The sequence below is a fragment of the Notamacropus eugenii genome, chromosome 1 (genome assembly GCF_028372415.1).
Source record: "Notamacropus eugenii isolate mMacEug1 chromosome 1, mMacEug1.pri_v2, whole genome shotgun sequence".
Taxonomy (NCBI): Eukaryota; Metazoa; Chordata; class Mammalia; order Diprotodontia; family Macropodidae; genus Notamacropus; species Notamacropus eugenii.
Genome location: NC_092872.1, coordinates 350101730 through 350120955, shown reverse-complemented (window position 1 = coordinate 350120955; position 19226 = coordinate 350101730). Strand labels below are relative to the sequence as shown.

General features: G+C 42.5%; 1 protein-coding gene across 16 annotated transcripts in view; it reads left to right on the top strand.

The window, feature by feature from the left end:
- Nucleotides 1-19226, top strand: part of EXOC3L4 (exocyst complex component 3 like 4) — an 82556-nt gene that overhangs the window by 28977 nt on the left and 34353 nt on the right. For 13 of the 16 annotated variants that reach the window (XR_011971865.1, XR_011971862.1, XR_011971863.1 and 10 more), the window contains 5 exons: nt 1734-2126; nt 3066-3449; nt 5046-5676; nt 12047-12158; nt 17729-17851. Coding sequence is in view for 12 of the 16 variants with exons in the window: in XM_072630150.1 (XP_072486251.1) it covers nt 1769-2126; nt 3066-3449; nt 5046-5676; nt 12047-12158; nt 17729-17851 (1608 nt within the window). In the remaining 4 variants the exon portion in view is untranslated. Of the gene's footprint in view, nt 1-557; nt 675-1733; nt 2127-3065; nt 3450-5045; nt 5677-12046; nt 12159-17728; nt 17852-19226 lie in introns of all 16 variants that reach the window. The other 3 variants (XM_072630148.1, XM_072630147.1, XM_072630146.1) reach the window with 1 other exon arrangement.

Sequence of the window (19226 nt, the reverse complement as noted above, 5' to 3'; positions counted from 1 at the left end):
TTATAATATTTTGGAAAAATGTATTTCAATATAATTGGTTTTCTTTGTAATCCTATGTATTTTATTTTGTGCATTTTAAAAATGATATTTTGAGAAGGCGTCCAAAGGCTCCGCCAGACTGCCAAAGAGGTCCGTGGCACAAAATAGCTTAAGAACCCCAGATCTAATTCAATTTCCTCATTTTACACATGGAGAAACTGAGACCAAAAGAGGTGAAGTGATTTGTCCAATGTCATATGAATAGGAAAATAGAGACTCAAATTGGCTGCAGGTAGGGTTTGGATTCCCAACACTTTGAGTCCCCAGGGATGGAATGTAGATGGACCCATCTCTCACCTGCTAAGTTGGAGTCCTAGTCCCTGGACCAGGGTTGTAACTCCTCATTTTTTGGGCTGCCCAGGTGCTGAGAACTAAGAGAAAGAATGTATTTTCCCTTGCCTCTGGCTTCTCTGTCCCCAAATGTCTAAGCAGGGGCTGGTCCCCGTTGATGTTAAATATAGACATAACATCTCTGCTCTCCCCTCCTTCCCTTTTTCCTTCCCTCATGCCCAATTCAGATAAGCCACCCCTTTATGTTGGGCTGCCCTATACAAGAAACCTTCCTGGTAGTCTACTTATCGACTGATGGCTGCTCTCCCTCCTCAGCCTGGGACAACCCTTCTTTGCTCCTCTCGGTAAGCATGGGAGTCCCTAAAGCCCCTTGAAGTCCCTGTCCCTTTCCCAGTCCAGCCCATCACCCATAGCACCCACCAGTCACCCAGCCTGGAACTTGAAGTCACCCTTCATCCCAGGCTGAAGCCCTCTGCAGAACCTTAAAACCCAGCGTCTCTGAGAGAAGGATTCTGCCCATCGACCCCAAAACTCGTGGCAAGAGGAAGCAGGGAGAGGACATACCATGATTTCTTCCTAAGAAGACCAAAAATTGCCTATGTCTTCCCCAATCCTTTTCTCCCTGAAATTTTGTCCTTGTCTCATGTCCATCTGAAACCTTGGCCTGTTATGGGATGAGCAGAGGAGGTATCCTAGCGTCTGAGGGGCAGAAGACCCACTTGTGTGTCCTGCCTCCCTGGGGGGCAGCTGTTTATTGGGGGCATAGATAGAAGGAGATGACTTCAGGAATGGAGAAACCAGATGGGGGGAGAGGTAGTCTTTCTTCTCCTTCCTCTGGGTTCCTGTGTGAGGGTGACAACAAAAGAATGCTGCCCTGGGAGCCAGGAGGCCTGCCTGCCAGTCCTGACTCTTCCTTCCAATAACTTGCTGTATAACTTTACTGATCCCTGCTCCTCTCTGGGCCTGAGCTGCTTCAACTATTCTTACAGGAGATGGTTCCCAGTGGTTTTAAACTGTCTTTGTCGCCCCTTCTCTGTATACTCTCTGTCAATAACTTTTTTAAAATGTGATGTCTGAGAAATTTGATAACAAATGCTTAATAAGGAAATAAACTTATTAAGCAAACTTATTAAGTGATGGAGATCTAAAGAAGAAAACCAAAATGGGCCTTCCTTTAAGGAGCTTACAATCTGCTTCTCTGGAGGCAGTACTCTTTAGGAAAGAAATCCTCAGGGTGAGAGTGTCTGTGGATTGGCTCCCTAAATGCTAGTATCCTATGACACCCAAATAATTGAGAAGAGGCTGAGTTACTAACCATGACTGGGTTAATTGGGAAGGAATGAATGGGTGTCTCCTGGGCTCCCTAAAGACCAGGATTCACTGGCCTCTTCTTTTTCACCCAGACTCTTTTCAGGCTCCTAGAACACCTCTGTTCAGCATGGGGGACCAGCAGGAGGAGCAGAAGCATTCCCCTGGCATGGACTCCCTGATCCAGAGCTATGGGCAGGAGACTGATAAGTCTTCCAACTTGAGTCGCAGGAAAGGAAAGGATGGTCATCTACTGCTGGGAAGTTTCAAGAAGAGGCTCTCTCTGAAGAGCAAGAGGGATGTAGAATCTGGGGACCACGTGGGAGAGAAGAGGCTGATCCCAAGGAGTTCACTGTCCCTCCTCAGCTCCTTCCAAAAGGTGGAGGAGAAAGAGAAAGACAGGTTTCAGAAGCCACCTAGTGAACCTGAGATGAGACAGCAGTTATCCCATGAACCAGAGACACTGGAGGAAGAGGATTCTGAAGCAGGTGAGGCAAGCAATTGGGTTTGACCTGACCAAGGCTCCCCCTCCCTCCTTAATAGTATTTTATTTTTTCCAATTACATGTAAAGATAGTTTTCGACATTCACTTTTATAAGATTTTGAGTTCCAAATTTTTTCTCTCTCCCTTCCCCCTTCCCCAAGACAGCAAGCAACCTAATATAGGTTATATATGTACAATCATATTAAACATATTTCCACAGTCATGTTATGAAAGAAGAATTAGAACAAAAGGGAAAAATGATGAGAAAGAAAAAAGAGTGAGAGAAAATAGTGTGCTTTGATCTGTATTCAGACTCCATATTGCTTTCTCTGGATGTGAGTAGCATTTTCCATTATGTGTCTTTTGGAACTGTCTTAGATCCTTGCATTGCTGAGAAGAGGTAAGTCTATTAAAGCTGATCATCGCACAATGTTGCTACTGCTGTGTACAATGTTTTCCTGGTTCTGCTCACTTCATTCAGCATCAGTTCATATAAGTCTTTCCAGGTTTTTCTGAAATCTTTGACCAAGGCTTTTAGAACTGACAAGTTATAATAGTGATACATTATGTATTTGCACAGCATTTTATAGTTTATAAAAGTACTTCTAAAGCATGCTTTATAAAGTACTTTACCATTTACAAAACACTCTACATCCAGTTTGCAAGGTATTTTATGATTTAATTTCTGTTCTCTCCTCTGCAAAATAAGAGAGTTGGACTCAATAGTCCCTAAAGTCCCTTCTGGTTCTCTCTGATCCTGTGAACTCCATGACAGGCTAATGTCCCCAGAGTCACCAGTGGTATTTTTTTTTATTGATTATAGCTGAAAGAAAATAATCTTTCAAGTTGTTTCAAGCTCCAAAGCCTATGATCCAGTTGGGGATCCAGAATCCTGCTCTCTGGTTGTTGAGTTGCAGTAGGGCTCTCTTCCCTTTCTCCTCAGATCCCTTCAGCAAGACCCTGCCAGAAAGAACAAAGGACCCTCAGCAAGAGAGAGAAAGAGCTCCCAGCAAGCCTTGTTCTCCAACCCAGGGCCAAGGGCATAGGAAGCTTAGTGTCAACTCCACAAACTCTTGCCCTGGAAAGGAGGATGACAGCGGTCAGGGACTGACCAACTTCAAGAGGACTTTTCTAAGGCTGAGCAAGAGGGAAAGCAGCACTGAGGGCCAAGTAGCAGAGGAGAGTAGCTTTCGTCAAAGGAGCTCACGCTTCTTTAGGTCTTTCATAAAAACTGAGGAAGACACGACCAACCGACTTCCAAGGCTATTAAGGGGATCTCAGGAGTCCTCTGAAGAACCTGCAGAGATCAAAATGGAGGAGGAGGAAGGTAAGGAGAACAGCAACCAGTGAGCAGAGCAATCCTTCCTGTGTAGTCCTCAGTTTACCAAGTGTTTTCATTTCCCCATCACCTGCATTGCCTTTTTCTTGGACTGTTCTCAAAGACCCCTAATGACCTCCCTGCCTCCAGTTTCTCACCTCTGTAATCCATCTTCCCAACGTGCAGGTTTCATGAGGCAGGCCATGTCTCTTCTCAAAAAACCTTTAGAGGATCCCTATTGCTTATAGGATCAGCTAACTTCCTTAGCCTGGCATTCAAGGCTCACCACAACTGGGCTCCAGCCTTGTGCCTTATTTCTGTCCTCCTTCCTTCACATACTCTCAGCTTTAGCCAAACTATTAGCTTTCCCCAAAACTTAATGTCATTTGTTTTTTTTTTGCTTCTTTGACTTCAGGCTGGTCAGCCATCATCTCTACATGTATCTCAGGTACCACAGTTTCTGTGCAGGGCTTCCTGATTCCCTCTAGCTGAAAGTGCTTCCTCCCCCTCTTCCCAGATTTTCCTAGAACTCTTGCTCTCCTTGGTTCCTGCTGCTGTCTACCTTGTGTTATATTCATCTGTATAAATGTTGTAACCTTCCCAGTAACTTTTCTTGAGGGTAGCAACTTTGTTACGTATCTTTGCAGCTTCTGCGCTAATATCATGCCTGAACATGGTGAATATTTACTAAATAATAATAGCTTTAATTTATTTAATGTGTATTAATAGTTACCATGTGCCAGGTACTATGCTAAGTACTGGGAATACAGATAAGAAAAAGACAGTTCCTGCCCTCAAGGAACTTATATTCTAATGAATTAACTTTTATATAACACCTTGAAGCTTACAAAGCTCTTAATTGAATTGAACTTTATAGCTTAAAACGTACTATTGACAAAGAACTCTACAATTTACAAAAGACCCTACAGTTTATAATATGCTTCTGATCTATTACCTATCTTGGTTTTGTTTGGGGTACTAGGTGGCCTCATAGTGCAAAGAGCAGGGCTGGGGAAATCTGTGGCTCTCTAGGTCCTCAAGTGTGGTTTTTTGACTGACTCTACACTTCAAAGAACACATTCCTTTTAATAAAAGGATTTATTCTGTGAAGTTTGAATTCAGTCAAAAGACTGTACTTGGGGACCTAGTTGGCCACACATGGCCTCGAGGCCACAGGTTCCTCCCTCCTGGCATGGAGTGCCAGGTCTGAAATCAGGGAGATTCATCTTTGCTAGTTCAAATTCAGCCTCAGACACTTACTAGCTATGGGACCCTGGGCAAGTCACTTAATCCTATTTGCCTCTGTTTCTTCATCTGTAAAATGAGTTGAAGAAGGGGTCTTAAGAGTCAGACACAATAGAATAGAGGGTTTTTTTTCCCTACAAAACAGGTCCTTGGCAAATGCTTTTTTTCCAAATTGCTTTGATCCTCACAACAAATTCATGAAATAGGGCAGGAATTATTATCTCTATTTTACAGTGGAGGCCCTCAAAGGGAAAGTTACTTTGCCAGGAAGTAAGTCAGCTGTAGAGTTTGTCTCCCAGGCTTCCAGGCCAGGGCTGTGTTCCCTGCCCCCAGGTACTTACTGTTATTCTCTTTTGGCAGAAAAGCCAGTGTCTGATCTCATTGCTGAAAGGCAGCTGCTGAAAGCATTTTCCCAGCTCTGCCAGTGGGAGGCCAGACTCTTGGAGGACCAGCACTCAGGGAGGTTCAAGGATGACGTGACTGCCTATGCTTGCCAGGCCATGGACATTTGTGTTCATTATGATGTGATGGCGGACGAGATGAGGACCATTGTGCAAGAGACTCTGAGCCAGCCCAGGGTAGACTCAGATGCTCTGCTGTGCATGGCTCAGCTGATTGAGAAGGAGGAACAGTTCCATCCAGGGGACCCGCCTGACAGTGACTTCCTGAGAGCCCCACGGAAGTGGAGGAAACTGTGGGAGGAAGCAGTAAAGAAGAGTGCCTTGGATGAGGTGGGAAAAGTGGGCCAGAGCATGAGTGATCCTAGCCTGGCCAGCCTCCTCTCAGACCTTGGCAGGGTGGTCAAGCAGGACCTTGTGAAGATCTGGCGGGAGGTGCAACCCTGCTACCCAGAGGGCTTCCCTGTGTGGAAAACCTACATGGATGCTTTCCATAGAGCTGTGTCTTCCCGGCTCCAGGAGCTCTTGCAGGCGGCTCAGGGCTTTGAGCAACTTTATGTGATAATGGACTGGGTAGCCAATGTCTACAGCAGGTGAGTCACAGCACCTGTGAGATGAGGTGGAGGGAAGAATCATGGAGCATATGTCTAGAAGGGATATAGGATCAGAAATCTACCTCAGAGGCCATGTAGGCCAACCTCCTTATTTTATAGGTAAGGAAATTGAGGCCCAGGGAAGCCGAGGGATTTGCCCAAGGTCATATAGATAGTAGGCATCCAAGAGGGGTATTTGAAGTCAGGGCTTCTGATGCCAGAGCCTCAGTTCTTTCCACTGTAATATGTTACCTCCTATGTTCTCGGGGAGCCAACACAAGGCAAGTCAATCAACAAGAATTTATTAAGAACCTGCTATGTGCCAGGCAATACATTAAATGGGTACAAAGAAAGACAAAAGCACAGTCTCTGATCTCAAGAAGCTCACAGTATAATGGGGGAGACAACATTTAAACAACCACATACATACAAGCCATAGACAGGACAAATTAGAGGTATTCAGTTAGAGGTATTGTAATTATTTATTACAATGATATAAGGTTTATATGTATAGATTACCCAATCAGATCTTGGCTCAGCCCCCATCCTAACAGGAAAATTGATCCCTTTTGTCCCATCAGAGACTGGCTGTAGATGTTATTTGATTCACCTGAGAATATGTCATGTAGAATTTTAGTCAGAATGTTAGAAATAAGTAAAGAAAAGAGCATTCTTTAACTCAGCATCGCACTAGTCCACATGATCCTCTATAGAGCAGCCAATAAGCCTCCTCTTTGCCACCTTGGGCAGCTAGATGGTGCAGTAGATAGGGTGCTGTACCTGGAGTAAGGAAGACTCATCTTTGTGAGGTCAAATCCAACCTCAGATGCTTACTAGCTGGGTGAGCCTGGGCAGCTCACTTAACTCTGTCTGCCCCAATTCCTCATCTGTAAAATGAGCTGGAAAAGGAAATGGCAAACCACTCTAGTATCTTTGCCAAGAAAGTACCAAATGACATCACAAAAGGTGGACGTGACTAAACCGAATGCACAATAACAAAACCTTGCCACCTTATTGTGAGACAGGTTGAAAAATCCCAGAGTCTCAGTTCCCCCTCCCAGTCACTCTCTGGGGGAACTAGTGAGATGTTCTTCCTGGCATTTTTCCACTCTTGATGAAAACTGGGTTAGTGCTCAGTCTGTGACAGTAATTCCAGAACTTAAATGTTTCTGCTGGTCTGAGGCAGTTTGGCTTCCTATAGGCAGAGTACCCACTGTGTGAGGATTCATTGGGCAAGTCCAATTTCTGATTCTTAATTTCCAGTGTTTTTCTGGAGCACTCATTTAATGGAGTGCAAATGCAGAGGAGGAGATTTTTCCCCTAGGGCATGATAGGAATTCGGAAAGAAGGGAGCATTTTAAGCATTTATATAGCATCTACTCTGTGCCAGCTACCTTAAGCAGTTGTTGTGTTTTTTAAACAAATGCTATCTCATCTGAGACTCACAACAACCCTGGGAGGTAGGAGTTATTATTATCCCCATTTTACAGTTGAGGAAACTGAGGCAAACAGAGGTTAAGTGATTTGCCCAGGATCACACAGCTTCTAATCAATCAGTAAACCTTTAATAAGTGCCTATTATGTATCAGGCACTGTGCTAAGCACTGGGTATGCAAAAAAGGAGTCAAAAGTCAAAGTCCCTGTCCTCAAGGAGCTTAGAATCTAATGGTAAGTATTGGAAGCCAGATTTAAACTCAAGACATCCTGATTTAAGCACCAGGGCTCTATCTACAGAATGGTCAGCTATTTCCTAAGTGATCAGAGAGAAAGAATACATAGGATTTCTTAAAAGAGTACCAATCCCCTCAACTTTCTTTGTCGTGGTCAGCTCACTGAAGAATTTATTCCAGGTCTTAGAGTATTTCCCCCTTCTTGTGTTTCTCCCCATTAGATCCTCGCTTCACTTGCTGTCATGGTTTCTGCTTAATCTCTTTGCTCTAGGCATACTTCCCATTTCTTGTTTGAGTCACCTGTCATTCATTGCTCCTTGCCTTGAGCTGGCTCAAGCCCCAAAGCATCTGTGGACTCCCTATTAAAATCTTGGCAAAGGAAAGACATTTAAGTGAAAATTTACCGTTTATCTGAGCTCCCTTTAAAATCACCATAACATGGCCCTGGAGTGAAGAGGACTTGAGTTCAAATCCAGCTTCAGACACTGGCTCTGTGACTCTGGGCAAATCACTTAACCATACTGTCCCTGCCCTCCTTCCCCTTCCCCTCCCTTCCCCCAACAACAATAAAAAAGAATTGCCTTAGGAACCATAAGAACCTAAGCCATAAGAAATAAAATGTGATTAGGAATACCAACCCATCTATCCTTCCCATATGAGAATGCAGCCAGGTTGCACCTTGGAGGTGTGGTCTCCAAAATCAGCCCAAGTGTCCTTAGAGGTCAGAAAGAATATTTAGGAGCTCAGGACAGTTCATTTAGGCAGTTCTTCATCTGTCCTCTCACAGCTCTGCAAACTGTATCAGCCCTTCCTAGATGTGAAGTGAATGGTCATTCATTTGTTCTGACTGGACAGGCCCATCCTGCCAAGGATGTGACAAGTGAGTTGTGTTAGGAAGTGCCCTGGACTAGGAGTCAGAAAGTCTGGATTCTACTCTGAACTCTGCTACTAGCTTCCAGTGTAACCTAGGACAAGTCCTTTCTTGGTGTCAGCCTCTGTTTTTTCCTATTTAAAATGAGGAGGTGGCACCAGATGATATCTGAGGTCCTCTCTAGCTCAAAATTTTGGTGAGAAGAGAATGCCATGATTAAAAGGAAAGAATTTCCTGGGCAGTGAGTTTACTTATTGACCAAGATGGCATCTGAGAGAAAGAGAATGTGAGAAGGGAAGGGTAAACACAGCCAGGCAGCCAAGAAAGAAGCTCTTCTATTATCAAGGAATCCCACCTTTCCTTTACTTGTCCTGGGCCTTGCCTTTTCCTCTTTGGTCAGTCAGACAATAAACATTTATTAAACACTCATTATATACCAGGCACTGTGCTAAGTACTAAGGTACAAAGAAAGGCAAAAGACATTCCCTGCTCTCAGGAAGCTCACAGTCAAATGGGGGAGATCGTTATATGTTGTTGTTCAGTTGTTTTTCAATCATGTCTGACTCTTTGTGACCTCATTTGGGATTCTCTTGGCAAAGGTACTAGAATGATTTGCCACTTTCTTCTCCAGCTCATTTTATAGATGATGAAACTGAGGCAAACAAGGTAAAGTGACTTGCCCAGGGTCACACAGCTGGTAAGTGTCTGAGACCATACTATACACCACTACTATGGACAAACTAGACAGATACAAGATAAATTAGAGATATTTTCAGAGGGAAATTTCTAGCATTAGGAGAGAGCAGGAAAGGCTTTGTACAAAATGTAGGATTTTAGTTGAGATTTGAAGCCAGGAAAGTCAGGGAGAGAAATGAGGGAGGAGAAAATTCTGGGTCATTGAAAATTCACGGAATCTAGAGAGGGAGTATCTTGTTTTAGAAAAAAAGCAAGGAAGCTTGTGTCACTGGATTCCAAAGTATATAGGGGTGAGTAAGGTGAATGAACCCTGGAATGGTGGGAGGGATCCAGGTGGTCAAGGGCTTTGAATGCCAAACAATTTTATATTTGGTACTGAAGGTGATAGGGAGCCACTGGGGTTTATTGACTAGGGGGTGACATGATCAGATCCAAGCTTTAGAAAGCTTAATTTGACAGCTGACTACGGATAGACTGGAGTAGGGAGAGCATTAAGGCAAGAAGAACAACCAGCAGGCTATTGCAATAATCCAGCTTTGTGATGAGGACTCCTGGGTGGTGCCAACGTCAGAGGAGGAAAGGGGGCATACGTAAGAAATCTTATGAAGGTAAAATTGAGGGAACTTAGCAAAAGATTGAAAGTAGTATAAGTAGGGGGTAAGAGGGAGTGAGGAGTTGAGGATGACCCTGAGATTGTGAGGCTGGGAGGATAATAATAATAGAGAAGTTTATAAGGGGGTGAAGTTTTCAGGGTAAAGATGAGTGGAATTTAAGACATGTTGTTGAATTTAAGATGTCTATAAGGCATCCAGTCTGAGATGTCCAATAGACAGCTGGAGATGCTAGTCTGGAGGTTAGGGGAAAATTTAAGGCTAGATAAGTAGATCTGAGAATCATCAGCATAGAGATGATAATCGAATTGAGAGATTACAAGAACACAAGAAGCAAAATAGTCTATAGGGAGAACGGAAGAAGGCCCAGGTCAGAGTCCTAGGGGACACCCACCATTACCAGTTGTGACCAGGATGAAGATCCAGCAAAGGAGACTGAGAAGAAATAATCAGACAGGAAGGGCGAGAGTCAAGACAGAGTAGTGACATGGAAACCTAGGGAGAAAGTATCAAAGGAAGTAATAATAGCTAATAGCTAATGTTTATATAGAACTTACTATGGGCCAGGTACTATGCTAAATGCTTTAAAATTATTATCTCACCTGATCCTCATAACAGTCTTGGGAGGTAGCTGCTATTATTATCCCCACTTTACAGATAAGGAAGCTGAGGCAAACAGAGATTAAGTGATTTGTCCAAGGTCACACAGGGCTACATTTGAACTCAGGTCACCCTGACTCTAGTCTCAATGCTCTATCCACTGTACCATGTAGGAGGATAATTCACAGTGTAAAGGCTGTAGAAGTTAACAAAGATGAGGACAGAAGAAAAGAGCAGTTTCAGTTTAATGGTCAGAAGACAGATTGCAGAATTAAGAAAAGACAGGAAAGGAACTGGACATGGGGATTACATATGGCCTACTCAAGGAATATAGTCACCAAAGGGAGGAGAGATGGGACAACAGCTATCAGGCATGGGCAGATCACATGAGAATATTTTGAAGACAGGGAAGACATGGGCAGGCTGGTAGGCCATAGGAAGATAGCTGGCAGAAAGGGAGAGACTGGAGCTATATGAGAGAGCACCGCTGATAGGGTGGACAGTCTCCTGGAGAAGATACGATTAAGTGGGATCACTCGGGTATGTGAAGATTTAGAGAAGAGCCACCTCTTCATGTGAGACAATAGTGAAGGAGGAGATAGTGGGAGGAGGAGGAGGGGAGAAGAGGGTTCTCTTTACAAATGTCTTCAATTTCTTACAGAGAAGTATGAGGCAGGGTTCTTAAGTAAAAATACAGTGGGGGAGGGACCTATCTCTTCTTTTTAAATTTATTTTTAAAATTAAACTTATTTATTTATTTTTAGTTTACAACATTCAGTTCCACAGGTTTTTGAGTTTTAAATTTTTTTCCCTCCCCAAGACAGCATGCAGTCTGATATAGGATCTACATATACATTCATATTAAACATATTTTCACATGAGAATTAGAACCAATGGAATGAGCCTCGAGAAAGAAGAAACAAAACAAAACAAAAAAGGAAGAGAGCAAATAGTATGTTTCCATCTGCATTCAGACTCCATGGTTCTTTCTCTGGATGTGGATGACATTTTCCATCATGAGCCTTTTGGAGTTGTCTTAGATCCTTGCATTGCTGAGAAAGAGCTAAGTCTATCAATTAGTCATTATACAATATGGCTGTTACTGTGTACAATGTTCTCCTGCTCACTTCACTCAGCATCAGTTCATATAAGTCTTTCCAGGTTTTTTCTGAAGTCTGCCTGCTCCTCATTTCTTATAGTACAATAGTATTTCATTACATTCCTATACCACAACTTGTTCAGCCATTCTCGAATTGATGAGTATCCCCTCAATTTCCAATTCTTTGCCACCACAAAAAGAGCTGCTACAAATATTTTTGTACATACGGGTTCTTTTTCCACTTTTCTGGATCTATCCCTTCTTAGCAAGGATGAATAGGTTTGGCAAAGCCCCTGTGTTGAGTGGGATAGTGAGTCAATTAGGGAGATAATAAAACGTTGCTTTGCTGCAGTGAGGGCCCAGTTGAAATTATGTAACATGAATTTATAGGGGACCTAGTCAGCATAGTTTCATGATTTTCTCCAGCTTCATTAAGTAGTAGGTAAGAACAAAGACAGGAGTGGTAGGAGTAACCCAAAACTAAGGCTTGAGAGGGAGAGACCTTCAATAGGATAAGGGGGCAAGGAATTCAAGAGAAGAGAAAAGTGTAGAGTTCAACTGGCACATCAAAGGGTCAAAATGAGAAGGGAGCAGAATGTAGACAATACAAAGGTGATGGTCTAGAAAAGAATTGAAAGATGAGGGGATTGGAAGAAATGGTAAGAATGAAGAACAGGGTTTGGAGTTTGGGGTTGAAAGGAAAAGGGAGAAGTGGAATGCTTGTGATCAGGTAAGAGAATTTCAGAGCTCATGAACCTGGAAGTGGTGCATTTGTGGGTGAGAGCAAGATCAAGGTTATGACCATCTCTGTGTGTCCTCCTAGCAAGGACTTCCTGGGCTCCCTGGACGTGGCACTAGATATGACTATGATGCCAAATCTGCTAGCACCTGAGGTATGGAAAAAACTGGAAAGTGACTACACCAAGTTCCTGGAGGTAAGATCCAAGGGCTGGGCCACGTATGGCTGGTGCGGGGAAAGGGTGGGTAGAGGTAGACAGCCAATTTCTACTAGGTGGAGTGAACTGGGTGATGGGTAAGTCATCAGGGTTTTGCCCAGGGGGCTTGGATTTAGAGAGTAATGACAGCATTTACTTCCATTAGGTGGAACAAATGAGTTTAACTGTTAGATAGTAAGAAAATATTAGTGAGAACAGGAAGTTCCCAAATGGTATCACTCTTCAGAGCAGGCTTGCACAACATTCAACCTGTCAGCCACAGGTAGCCCACTAAAGAATTTTTTGGGTGGTTGTCACGTGACCCATGGCAACCAATCATCATCAGTCTTATATCATGATCAGTCAAAAAGATTTGTTTCTGTGTGAATTTTGATATGGAGCTCCTTGATCAGATTTGAGGACGCTGCCATTTCAAAGCTGTTGCCCAAACTTAAGCTGTGTGGTGTAGTAGAAGAGCGGTGAACCTGGAGTCAGAATATATCAGCTCAAATCCCAACTTCTCTTAATATTTGCTTCACCATGGCAAGTTTCTGGGTTTCAGTTTGTTTTGCTTTTTTTTTGGGGGGGGTAGGTATTGGGATTAAGTGACTTGCCCAGGGTCACACAGCTGGTAAGCGTCTGAGGCTGGATTTGAACTCAGGTCCTCCTGACTCTAGGGCTGGTATACTATCCACTGCACCACCTAACTGCCCCTATCAATTTCCTTGTCTGAAAAATGTGGGGTTGGACTAGATGACCTTAAAATTCCCTTCCAGCTTTAAAAGCTATGACTCTACAAAGAAATCTAGTTGAGACATGAAGAATCTCTTGACTGTAAACAATCACAGGAATGGGTAATACCGAGGTTAATTACACCAACAGGAATCTTCTTCACCAGGTTCCTTTTTCATCGAATTAATTTTCAGCTGGGTTTTTTTAAAATTATAAACATTTCCCAGTATGGTACCATGATGCATTGAAAATTTGAGTAAAACTTAACCAACAGGACTACTGTGGCTATATATGCAATACGTTCAGCATTCTACAACCATAGCCCTTCTACCTTTCTAATGACAGAAGGGCCAAGATGGATTTGAATCAGAAGGCCTAAGTTCAAATCCCAGTCCTTCTGCTTACTACCTGTGTGACCTTAGGCAAGTCATGTCCTCTGGGCCTCAGTTTCCTCATCTAAAAAATGAAGAGGTTGGATGCAGTATCTCCTCTAATTCTAAATCTGTGATGCAGTGATGCCATAACTCTCCCTATCCCAAGAAACCATCTATATGCCATAGAAAACCTTCTTCTGTTTGTCCTGGTGCTCCTCAATCTACAATTGATAGCCACCCATCCAGAGGCCTTATATGTCCTACTATCTGTATCCATGGTGTGTTGTATTCTGAGGTCTGAAGTTTTTCTGGTTGAATTTGCCTTATTGTTTACCTCAGGAAAAGTATTGTGGTACTTGCCCTGTCTCTAAAATTGGTAGCTCTGGTTCTGCTGTGAGGACTCCCATGTCAATCATCCAACCCTGGAATTTAGAGCTGATTGGTCAGTATCAGCTTCCCAGGCCATCAACTCATCTATTGTGATTCAACCAATCAGCAAGCATTTATGCAGTGCCTACTGTGTGCCAGCCTTCTCTGCTGGATGCAGAGAACACAAATGCAAAGAACCAAACAATTCCTACTCCCTAAGAACTTCCATTCTAATAGGGAAGACAAGTATGTATATTTGTTGTCCAATTGTTATCAGTCATGTCTGACTCTTTGTGACCCTGTTTGAGGTTCAGTCATTTCAATCATATCCAACCCTTTGTGAGTCTCTTTGGGGTTTTCTTGACAAAGATACTGTAGTGGTTTGCTATTTCCTTCTCCAGCTCATTTTATAGATGTGGGATTTGAGGCAAACAGGGTTAAGTGACTTGCCCAGGGTCACAGAGGTAGTAAATAAATGTCTGAGGCTGGATTTGACCTTACAAAGATGAGTCTTCCTGACTCCAGGTCCTCTCCACTCTATCCACTGAGTCACCCAGCTTCCCAGTATGTATATAATTACATGCAAAATAAATATAAAGGGAATAAAGAGAAATAAATAAAAGTAATTAAATACAAGGTAGTCTGGTAGGGAGAGCACTACCAACTGGGCCATCTTTGTGGAGAAGGTTGGTGCTTAAGCTGCAGCTCGAAAGAAGAGAGAGATTCTATGAGGCAGAGCTGTCATTATAGATATGGGGAGATAGCCAGGAGCAAGGATATAGTGATGGAAAATGAGATATTTGTGTGAGGAAGCCAATTTGGCAAGATCATAGGGGAAGTAACATTCAATGGGAGCTAGAAAAGTAGGTGGGGGACAGACTGCGAAAGGCTTTGAAAGTTAACCCTAAGAATTTGTATTCTACCCCAGAGGCAATAGGAAGTCACTGAAGCTGATTGAGTAAGGGAGCGACATGGTCAGATCTGCACATAAGAAAAATAACTTTGACATGTATAGGATGAACTGGAATGGTGAGATGAGACAGGGAGATCAAAGATAAAACTGGTGAAAAATCTAAGTGAAAGTTGAGGAGAGTCTGAACTAAAATGGTTGCTATGTGAATAGAGAGAAGGGTTGGGTGTGGGAGATATGAAGGTAGAAACTGCAAGCTATGGCAATTGATTAGATAGGTGGAGTGAGGGAGAATGAGTTTTTTTGTTTGTCCGTCATTCTTGAAGAGGATCATGACATTATGGAATTGATACCGTGACATGCAAGTGAATTATTTAAGTGAGGGAGGGCTGTGCAAAGTCACCAGCCTCATTTTCTCCTCCAGAGTCATTTGATCCAGTGGCAAGGTATAGGTCAGGAAAACTGGAGATAATCCTTTAGGGAGAATGAAAAGTCAAGAATAATGCCATGGTTAAAAACCTGTGAGACTGAAAAATAGAGATGCCTTTGATAGAAATAGAGAAATTTGGAAGAGGAGAAGGTTCAAGGGGAAAGAGAGTTCAGTTTTGGACAAGCTGCGTTTGAGATGTCTATAGGATATCTTATTTGATGTGTCCAATGGGAAATTGGTGATTCAGTACTAAATCTCAGGAGAGAATGGTGCTGGATATATGATTAGTGAGTCATCAGCCTAGAGATAATGGCTAAATTCATTAGAGCTGATGAATTTATCAAGACACATATTGTAGATAGAGAAGAGGAAAGGGCCTAGCACAAAATCTTGGGGAAAGTTAGTTAGGGGTTATGGGATGGATGATGAATTAGCAAAAGAGATGGAAGGAGAGACCATATAGTTGGAGAAGAACTAGAAGAAAGCAGTGTAGCAAAAATCCAGAGAGAAAAGAGTATCTAGCGGGGCTCTGTATTCACTAATTTCTAGGACAAAAGAAATTCATAGACAGGGTAACAGAATGTGAGAATTGGAAAGGCCCTTAGGTGGCGTGCTCACTTGTTCCTAGGGTTCCTGTAATATCTGTTTCAGCAGCTGACTCTTTCTTATAAAAATCAGATCTATAACAGGTGTTCCTTTTGTTAGGTTCTCTACTTTCTGAAGAATGATATTGTCATTAAGGCTAACCAATAGCCTCTGTTCTTGGCAGAGAGTATCCTCTAGCAGATGTCCAGTTGGTGTTAATTATCCCATTACTGTATCAGGCCACCACGCCAGGCTTGGATCTCATTTTGTTCAGGTGGTCTGAACTGCTTTGGTTTCTGCCTCTGTCTTTACCCAAATACTCTTTACCATATGTCCCTGCTCAGGTTCCTCAAAATTTTCCCACATTCATTTGTCTTTTTTTCTTCTTCTTCAGAAATTGATATATTTTGTTTGAGGCTAGTTATTTCCCCCAAAATAACATGCTCCTCCCCACAGTATCTTCTTATTTTAAAAAGAAGTTATGAAAACCATCTAATAGAATGATTGTGCTTTATGATATGCCACGTTAATCTGTTAATAGAAAAGAGGAACATACATATTAACTTCAATAATTTGGAATAACCACTTTCTGATGTATTTCACCTGGATTTTTTTGCTATTTAGTGTTATTTTCATTTACATTATTATAGTAAATGAAAGAATATATTCATATATTCCTTTACTTTAGTCATTAACTTTTTTGCATTATAAACCTAGTAATGCATCTAATACATCAGAGGAGATAAACAATTCAGTACCTTTTCTTGTGTAATTCCAAATTATATTTCAGATTGATCTGATCAATTTATAGCTGTATCAGAAATGAATTTATGTGCCTACCTATCCTTAACTTTTGCCACCTTGAATTTTTCCATTTTTTACATCCTGGTCAATTTGTGTTATTATTAGTGAGTTTGAACAGTTTTTCACATAGTTGTTGATAGTTTTCTTTTGAATACCATTCGTTCATAATTTTTGACTAACTTGGCTCTTAATCAACGCCCTATAATTTTGACTGTCAAACTTTTATCAAATATGTTTGATGCAAATATTTTCCTCCATTCAATACCATTTCTCATTTTTGTTCATGCAAAACCTCTTTTCAGTGAATAAAAACTTATTTTTGCTTCTTCTCACTTCCAACACCAACTGAAAAACAAAACAAAATCCTTACATTGAATATACACAAATAAGTAAAACAAATTCCTGTACTGGTCATATTAAAAAATTTTTTTTATTCTGCATCCTGAGTCTGTCACCTCTCTCTCCAGAGGTAAGCAGCATGGGAGCTTTGGAATCCTTGTTAGTTATTGTGTATTCCCAAGTTCTTAAGTCTTTAAGAGTTGGGGTGTTTGAGTTGTTGTTCAGTAGTTTCAGTCACTTCTGATTCTTTGTGACCCCATCTGGGGTTTTCTTGGAAAAGATGCTGGAGTGGTTTGCCATTTCCTTCTTCAGCTCATTTTGTAGATAAGGAAACAGGTCAATAGGGATAAGTGGCTTGCCCAGGGTCACCAACAAGTAAGTACCTGAAGCTAGATTGGAACTCAGGAAGAGGAGTCTTGCTTACTCTAGGCTCTGGGCTCTATCCACTCAATCCCCTAGTGGCCCAGAGGCTGAATAATACTCTCTAAAGAATGTTGTACAAGGGATTCCTTATATACAATATGAGTTTGGACTATATACCAGAAAGGAATAGAGAGAGTCCTAGGGCTCCTTTAGCTTTGGGACCATGAGAGGGAAGGGGCAAAGTGATGTGGACACATGTGAAACCTTGCGTCTGATATGGGTATATCCTGGCATTGGGTCTATTCTCTCTCTCAGGAGAACTGGTACTGTCCTAACCAGGATCTGCAGCCAGGAAACACACTCTTATAAACCTCTCTGCACTCAAAAAATTAGGCTGTATTCTTGGGGTAAACAGAAATTCAAGGGAAGGAAAAGTCTGTGTATTCTAACTGATGGCAACACTGGGTCAAAGAATTTAGAGATAAAAGGCACTATGAGACAGAGGGTGGGGAGAAAGAGAGACAGACAGACAGACAGACAGACAGAGACAGAGAGACAGAGAGAGGAAAAAGGAGGAAGGGAGATAAAGGTAGAGACAGGGAGAAACAAAGACTACAGAGAAAGACAGAATGAGAGAATTTCTTTCCCCTTTTCTTTTCTTTAGACCAAGATCAGCACCTGCTTTGACAACATTCTAAGGCTGGAACTGGACCAGTGGTCAGGAAAGGGCAGCCCCGCCCTGGTTCAAGGTCTCTACCACTCCCCCATCTCCATCGACATTCACATGGTGGGTAATTATAATAAAACTGAGAACAGTTTCTATTTCTGTAGCACTTTAAGATTTCCAAGGCACATTCCTCGCAACAATACAGAGACAGAGTGCAAATATTATGATGCCCATTTTACAGATGAAGAAATGGAGGCTCAGAAAGGTTAAATGATTTGCCTAAAGTCGCCCAAGTAAGTGAGAAATAATTTGGGAAGGGGGCAGAGCCAGGGCAAGGGGTGTTGAGAATGAGGAAAGTGAGGATCCTTGATGTTCTCCTCCCTGGTCAGACTCCATCTGGAGTTTAGTCCTGGAAACCATTTTTAGTAAAACTAACTACTTGAAGTGGGTTTGGACGAGGACAAAGAAGATGGTCCGAGCAGTCAAGAACAAACCATATGAGGATCACTTTAAAAAACAAAACAAAACCTAATGATGGTTAGCCCGGAGGAGAAGGGAAGACTTAAGATCATAGGAGAATGTCTCTCTCAGTAATAATAGTTCCTACTCACAAGACATTTAAGGTTTACTGTGTCCTCTAATATCCCTACTGAATGAGAAGGGTGAGTATTATCACTCCCATTTTATAGATGGGAAAACAGGCTCCGAAAGCTGAAGTGTCTTGCTCAGGGTCACACGTTGACAGAGCTGGAACTTGAACCCACATCCCCTGAGTCCATTGCTCTGTCCACTATCCCATACTGCTTCTTTAGAGACAAAATGGCTCTCAAAAACATGTTAAAGAGGGGTTTCAGACGAAGGGACCTCTGAGGCCATTTAATCTATCTCATATCTGAACAAGAATCATGTCTATGATATCCCAAAAAAATAGTAAACAGGTCTTCAAACCTTTGCTTGAAGACCAACCAGTGATGGGGAATTCTCTAACTACGGAAGCCCTCTTGGCCAACTTTAGCTTGGCAAGAATTTCTTACATTGAACCAAAATCTGCCTCTTTACAGCTTCTCCTCACTGTTTCTAGCCACCTCCTCTGGAGCCATAACAGTGCTTGTTGTACTTTACGACCTGTTCTATTTGGCCCAGGTACAAAAGGGAGGTTCAACAAGAAGGAAGATTTTTGATCAAAATGAAGGAGAACTTTCTTACAGTCGTAGCTGTGCAACAATGCAAATAGGCTGCCTCAGGTGACACCTGCAGCACAGGTGCTACTTACCTGCCGGAGAGGCTGGAGAAGGAGATTCCTTTATTACCAAAGGAGGCTGGATTGGACCAGGGGTGGGGAGCCTGCGGCCTCGAGGCCACATGTGGCCTTTGACAGAGTCCTCAAGTGCAGCCCTAGAGGGACACATGTGTCCTCAAGGCTGCAGTTTCCCCACTCCTGGACTGGACTATTCTGAGGACTCCCTCCAACTCCCAAGATTATAAGATTCTGTAA